Below are 7624 nucleotides of genomic sequence, written 5' to 3' on the forward strand. Positions count from 1 at the left end.
ATAAAGCACAACACGATACCCATGGAGAACAACCAGGGAAATGCCAACCATGTTGACTACAAAAATAAGACAACACAGACCACAGTGAATAGATCAAGGTTAGCAAAATGCGAAAAACAAGTATGGGTACAGGAGGATCGATGCGACTTGGCATACAAACCACAATACAACAACAGAAGTCAATAGAAAAACACAATTAAACCAACAACCAAGGGAATAAAAAAGATATGGATCCCGAAGAGAATGCTCAGTAACCACTTAAATGCGACATGCATTTGGATCCCCAAACCAAAGCAGCAAGAACTCCCTTCAGTACAAGCAACACTAGCAGCCAAACAAACGACATCGGCAAATCAATCTGTACGGATGCCGATCAACAGAAAAGACACCAAGACCACAAAAGAGGCAATAAACCTACAAACGCATCCAAAACAAAGCTACAAATAGCAAGCAAAAGAGGAAAAGATTACGGCCAATTCAGCCACGACAATTCTCTCCATGGAGACAATCACGTCCATATTGACAATAGCGGCAAACCAAGCAACTTTTGCTAAAAAGACGATCAAACAAAGAGCTATAGAGTTACAACTTCTACTTGCAAAGAAAAACTGCCAACCCAATCAACAACAAACATGAAACCTCGACGTCGAATGCCAATAAGCATCTTGCTTAATCCATCCTCTCGCACAACATTAATTTTTCCATGCATTGACTGAGTATGCATCAGATAGGGCCACATTACAAGGCCGCGCATTAGCAAAATTCTGAGCCCATGCATTGCACATACCCCGAAGCGATACCTTGTCGTCCGAGAGGACTTTGACTAGGAGGGGGGGAGGCATTCTCAATGCGGACCCAATGAAGGTGAAAAGAGCAAAAAAGGGCATTTTTTTCGACTATTTTGAAGGGTTTTCGTTTGATTGTGAAATTTTCTGGACTAACCTAAGTATATATGCCCTTATAGAGCACGAATCTACCAGTATATGGGGCCAAACACCAAATTAGGCCTCTAGGTGTGTGTATATATGTAAAAATAGTCATTTTTCGAACAAAATATTGATAAAACGGAGAAATCCAGCCATACAAATTGCATCTAAGTGTACATAGTGTTTTGCGGTGATGTTTTTTAGTTATTGTGAATTTTGGGGATTTTTTGGGTTTATTTTTCTTTTCTGTTTTTAATTTTACTAATTATCGGTAGAAAAAATTCAAAAATACAATGATCTATCTTCTAGGATAGATGAGTATGCTATTGATCCCGATTTTAGAGATGTGATTTCAGCCCTTGCATTGGGGAAGAAAGAGGAACCATTTACTTTACAAGATCGTTATATTCTCTATGGCAGTAGACTATGCATTACTAACTCACTATGTGAGAAAGTAATGTATGAATCTCATGCTCCTCCTTATGCGGGGCATAGAGGGATTTAGTCTACCTTAAAGGGGATTGAAACATATTTCTATTGGCCTACCATGAAAGCAAACATACAAGAGTATGTTTCTAAATGTGTGGTATGCCAGAAGACAAAGTTTGTTAGAGGGAAGCAACCGGATTGCTTCAACCTTTACCAATCCTTAATTCACCACGGGAGATCATATCCATGGATTTTATCTTTGGATTGCCTAAGTCTATCCATGGGAATACAAGAATATGGACGATAGTAGACAAGTTTAGTAAAAAAGCTCATTTTATACATGTCCAAAAGACTATCAAAGCCCATCAAATGGCAACCCTCTTCATTTCACAAATCTTCAAGTACCATGGCTTGCCAATGTCCATAGTGTCGGATAGAGATCCTAGAATGACCAGTAATTTCTGGAAGGGTCTCTTTGAGAATTTAGGGACAAAGCTAAATTTCTCTTTGGCCTATCATCCACAAACGGATGGCCAAAGTGAAATAGCTAACCTAACAATTCTTGATCCTCGAAAATCTTGCCGATGGTCTCTATAAACCTCCACCAATAACTGTGGATCTATCTCAGGCTACTCCGGCCAAGGATCCCTTGGAATGAAATGTGTTGGCAAGGAAATAGACTAAGGGGCCTATGGTAAAGGGGCAAGAGGTGTATGAATAGGGTAATACCGATCCAAATATTTGTTTAGATCAGGACAAAAAGGTGGACATGGTGAGAGACTGAGCAAAAAAGAATGAGCCAGTGTCTCCGCTCAAAAACAGACTCTGTGCTGCTCCCTACGAAGACGACGAATCACTCACTGCAAACGAGAGACATGAGCCTGGGCCTCAACACATTCTTCTGTAGCTTTCACCCAATTAGAAATATCAAAACCCTCTTGGACAATGTTCTTACCTCTGTCATTAGTTGACGGCTCAGGATGGCTCACAACGACTTGCTGAGTTGGTTGTTGTGTGAGCGCGTCATCAGATAGCCTTGACCTCCAACTCTACATTTGACCTTCCAAAAAACTGTGCAGGTCCTGCTGCATTTCCAATGCTAAGGCATCAAGATCATTCATATTGATCATCACATCACCAGGATGGGATGCTAAATAAGCGCCCAGGTTGTTCTGTGTGCGTAATTGGAGAAATTCATCTTGAACAAAAGCCACAAACACAGAGTTAGCCCCCCCAGAGTCTGTATTTCATCAGCCTGCTGGTGCTGCTGTCGGGCTGTACTATTCAATGTTGCATTTTGACTTGTCAGCTCCGCATTGCAAGCCTGCAAGACAACCACCTGCGTTTCGAGCTTGATAACGCATGCCTCAGTTTTACTGGAGCTGACCAAATCGAACGCAGGGAATCCGCAATGTGCTGCAAAAATGCTACTCACGCTTGGAGCTGATCTAAGGGATTTGCGACACCTGTCTCCCAGGGTAGAGGTGCGGGAATATTTCCCCCCACCGTGACAGGTGCTATATTAACACCAGGATTTTTTGATCTCATGCCGTTTTCTTGCTTTTTGAGATTGCATGTTAAAGAATCCCCAATCATGATTAAGGTGGCTTACTGCTCTTGTACCACAACAAACGGACACTGAATCGAGGTAGGTGAAAAATAATAGCGCAGTCGGAACCCATTCACCGGCACAAGAATCACCTTCCCCCGCAAGTCAGCCAAATAAAAAGAGGTAAGCCCACATGACTTGAAAATCTAGAACGGCCTAGACCACCGTAATTTCAGCTTCCCAGGCATCTTCTCAAGGCGGAAATTAGATACAAGAACCAACTGGCCCCATAAAAATTGTCGTGATTTAGGGCGATCCAGCCATTTCTTCCACCGGGATTGTAGATCTTGCAACACCACAAAACTGCGCAACCGCTCTTCATCTAATTCCTGCAAAACATCCAAACGATAAACAACGGAATCTTCCTGAAGAATCCTATCCGCAATAAGCATCCGCAAACTCGGAAACACATGCTCCACTGGGGTAATTGCCTCCATTCCAAATGACAATTTGAAAGGAGTTAGTCCTATTGCTACTTTATATGTTGTACGATAGGCCCATAATGCGGAAGGAAGTTTGACATCCCAATCCGTTCTATGCATATTTACTAGATTTTTCAAGATGCAAACCAATTGCTTATTAGTTGATTCAGCCTGCCCATTCGCCTGAGGGTAATATGGAGAATATTTCCTGTGTAACACAAAGTAAAATTGTAACATCTCTCTATCACCTTATTCAAGAAATGGCTACCCCGATCACTAACAAACTCAATAGGACAGCCATATCTGGAAAAAACATCCTTATATAAGCACCCAGCAATAGAAATCACTGTATTATCTTTCAAAGTCCATGTTTCAACCCATTTAGTCGCATAATCCGTGGCCGTCAAAATATACCTATTACCAGTGTTAGCGGCTACTGGTTTAAAAGGCCCAATAAAATCCAATCCCCATTTCTGAAAAGGCTCCAAGGGTAATACTGGTTGTAAAGGCATTCTGGACATTTTAGTAAGTTGTCCCAACCACTGATACACATCACAATGTTGTACGAAGCCCCTCGCATCTTGAAACAATGTTGGCCACCAAAATCCAGATTGTAGGACTTTCCTTGCCGTGATCAAAGCTGCAAAGTGGTCCCCTGCGATATCGGTATGGACCTCCTCCAGAACAGATCCTTGTTCCTGTGGTAGGACACATCTTAGCAAGACATGCACAACCGTGTGATAATACAACTTCCCCATGACAATCTCAAAATTCCGGCTTCTAATAGCCATCCGACACCGTTGATCTGTGGAAGAATGAAGGCATTTCTCCACTATCGAGAAAATGGAACATCTCCTCATACAAGGTCCATGGAATGCTAGGAATCATCCTAGGTGGTTACGTAACTGTAAGGTCATCCGCAACTACTCCTGTAAAAACCAAAGACGCATCCAAAAATTCATCAGCCACCTTCATCAGCGGCTCGCAAGAATCTTGCCTGGACAGGTAATCAGCAACTGCATTCTGGGCTCCTGGACGATGTATTACCTCAAAATCAAATTCTTGTAACAAGAGCACCCATCGAGCCAATCTTCCTGTCAAATTCTTTTGGCACACTAGGTATAAAAGAGCCGAATGATCCACATGAAAGAAAACCGTCGGCCCAACAGACAATGACGAAACTTTTTCACCAAGTAAATCATCCCTAAACATTCTCTTTCTGTCTCACTGAATAATTTTTTTCTACGAATGATAATCTTCTACTGGCATAATAGACAGGCCGAAACCACCCTTGAGTTTGTTTCTGCATCAACACACTACCAATAGCCCTATCAGAAGCATCCACAAAAACATGAAAATCGTGACCCCAATTTGGAGGGATCATGATCGGAGCTTTGGACAGCTAAATTTTTTAACTCCTAAAGGCCAAATCACATTCCTACATCCATTCAAAAACTTTGGCATGCGCTGCCTGATTAATAGGGATTTCCAAATGCACGACAAACCTCAAATACCTCCCATGCCAACGAGCTTGACCCAAATATGCTGCACACTGCTTCGAATTCACCGGCGGAGGTGCTTCCATAATTGCAGCTATTTTATCTGCATCCACTAAAGTGCCATCCTCAGAAATTACAGGACCCAATAATCTCCCACTTTGCACTACGAATGCACATTTTAGAGGATTTAAACTAAATTTCACCTCTCGACATTTCATCAAACATAACCGCAATTGCTTCAAATGCTCTAATTGCACTCCAAAGACACTGAGATCATCTGGAAAGATTCGCAAAAATCTATCAAATAGGGACCAAAAATTTGAAACATATCCCTTTGAAAAGTTTAGGGCGCATTCTATAATCCAAACCACATTACTGTGCATGAGAAAACACCCCATGCTGTAATAAAAGCTATTTTAGCCTGATCATCTACAGCCGTCCGAATTTGGTTATATCCACTGAACCCATCCAGAAAAGAGTACATCTCGTGCCCTGCCACATCATCCAAAATAGAAACCAGAAATGGAAGAGGGAAAGGATCCGGAACAGTAGCTGCATTCAGCTTCCTATAATCCACACAAATGCGAATTTGCTTGTTTTTCTTTGGTACCACCACAATAGGAGAAATCCATTCAGGATTGTCAATAGGGGTAATAAAATGCACCTGCAATAGACGATCAATTTCCACCTTGACTTTCTTCGCTACATTCAGATTCATCCTATATGAATGCTGCTTCACTAGAACTGCATCTGGTTTTAAATGAATTGTATGCTGATAAAACATTGAATCCAATCCTTTTATATCCGCATACTCCCATGCAAAAAAATCCTTGAATTTTGTCAAAAAAGTAATCAAGTCTCCTCGAAACCTTGCCTCAATCTTCAAACACACGTTCTTGCCTAATCGTTTCCTCCAATGATTCGTGAATAGGCAAGACTTTTTCTTGCCCCCCTGGCTCTGCTATTCCTGGGACCCCTGAAGATTTCCCCTCTGAAATAATAGAAACATCTGCAAGATAGAGAGAAGCTAAATCCGGGTTAGCTTTCAAGAATTGCTCCTCTTCATCCTCTTCTAATCTTTCTACCATATTCACTGTCTCCGCTATCACAAGCCATGCTGCCTGAACTGGTTGTTTGCATGTTCCCGATATCACCCGAACTTTCCTGCGACCCTTTTTAACTGTAAGCATATTTGCCTCCCAATTATGCTTTACTTTGGCTTGATGTAACTATGGTCTCCCAAAAATAATATGATAATACTGACTGTGATCCTCAATATTTATGACTACTAAGGAAACAACAAAAGACAAGTCAGCTACATCCAACACAATGCCTCGGAGTAATCCTACTGGTTGTGCTCTTCTTTGATCTGCCATGCGAACTACGAAGGGAGCAGGCTCCCAATCACTAAGGCCAAAGTGCTCACAAGCCGCTTGAGTAATAATATTCACTCCTGCACCTCAATCTAATAGCACTTTGTCGATGTATGTGCCATGATATCTTACTGAAATCTCCGGAATGCGAGTATCCGTAATCCTAGTTGCCGGCAACGGGACCGAATCATCCCACTCACCCTCAGCTACCGCAATATCAACTTCCATCTCATTTCTTTCTTTGAACTTCTGACTTAGCAAAGCGTTATGAAAATTTGGAACCAATTTCAATAACGATCCCCATCGTACTTGTAATGGTGATTCTAGAACCTCTTTCCAAACTGAATCCCAATTATCCTCTTCCATAGTATCTGCCTTGTTTCAAACTTTCCCCTCTTTTTTTTTCGGAGAGGAGGGCGATGGTCCTGATGATTGCAATGGTGGTATTGACGAGCAAAAAGCGCGACATAGACCCCGACAACCTGAAAACGCCAGGTGCCGATGCACACCACGAGTTAGCCACAGTGAAGCGAACAGGGGACACCACCTAGCTTTGAGCGGCTAGGACGCGGACAACGGTGATTGGAGATATCACAAACTCTAGACACCGAGAGAGAGAGAGAGAGAGAGAGAGAGAGAGATAAAAAAAAATTCTTTTTTCGGTGCCTGCTGCGCAGAGAGAGGGAGGACGAGAATGGGACAGAGAGAGGGAGCGGGTGTTGTATGGGGGGAGGGGAGGGTGTAGAGTGTGTGAGAGTGCACGTGTGTGTGTAGGTGTGTGTGTGGGTGTGTGAGAGAGAGAGAGTGTGTGTGTGCATGTAAGAGAGAGAGCGGCACTATTGCTGGTGCCTTCGGGCCTGTCGAGAATGCGAGGGAGGGAGACGGTGGTGGTGAGTGAGAGTCAGAGAGGGAGTGTGTGAGGGTGTGTGTGTGTGTTGTGTGTGTGAATAAGAGAGAGGGAGAGTGGCACTGTTGGTGGCACCTGCACAGGCCAAAAGCGAGAGAGAGAGAGAGTGATGCAGCGGGAGTGTGAGGGTGTGTGTGTGTGTGGGTGGATTAGAGAGAGAGAGAGAGAGAGAGAGAGAGAGAGAGAGAGAGAGAGAGAGAGAGAGAGAGAGAGAGACAGAGAGAGAGAGAGAGAGAGTGTGTGCACTGTGATAGCGTGGCCTGCGGAGAATGATGAGAGCACGAGAGAGAAAGATAGCGGTATGACATGGCCTGGGTAGCCCGCTTGTGGAAACGAGGGGGGGGGGGTGAGGGGGGTTGTGAGATCAACCATATTAAGCAAGGGTGATGGCCCGCCTGTGGGGGGGCGAGGGTGGTGTGTGGGTGTGTGTGTGTGTGAAGAGTGAGAGAGAGAGAATTA

General features: G+C 43.4%; 1 protein-coding gene across 1 annotated transcript; it reads right to left on the reverse strand.

The window, feature by feature from the left end:
- Window positions 1-3110: 3110 nt before the first annotated feature.
- On the reverse strand, window positions 3111-4177 carry LOC147433301 (uncharacterized). Its single transcript, XM_086492060.1, has 2 exons — window positions 3717-4177; window positions 3111-3594 (listed from the first exon to the last, which is right to left on the reverse strand). The coding sequence occupies exons 1-2, from the start codon at window positions 4175-4177 to the stop codon at window positions 3111-3113; spliced, it is 945 nt and encodes a 314-aa protein (XP_086348186.1).
- Between the last annotated feature and the right edge of the window lie 3447 nt (window positions 4178-7624).

The sequence above is a fragment of the Adiantum capillus-veneris genome, chromosome 20 (genome assembly GCF_014529385.1).
Source record: "Adiantum capillus-veneris isolate H3 chromosome 20, ASM1452938v2, whole genome shotgun sequence".
In the NCBI taxonomy this organism is placed as follows: domain Eukaryota; kingdom Viridiplantae; phylum Streptophyta; class Polypodiopsida; order Polypodiales; family Pteridaceae; genus Adiantum; species Adiantum capillus-veneris.

Excerpts from the sequence above, each read along its gene's own strand:
- LOC147433301 (XM_086492060.1), bottom strand. The coding sequence starts at position 4,177 with ATGGCTATTAGAAGCCGGAATTTTGAGATTGTCATGGGGAAGTTGTAT. Across the intron at positions 3,595-3,716 it reads ACAGTGATTTCTATTGCTGG|GAAATATTCTCCATATTACC; the intron begins GTGCTTATATAA and ends TGTGTTACACAG.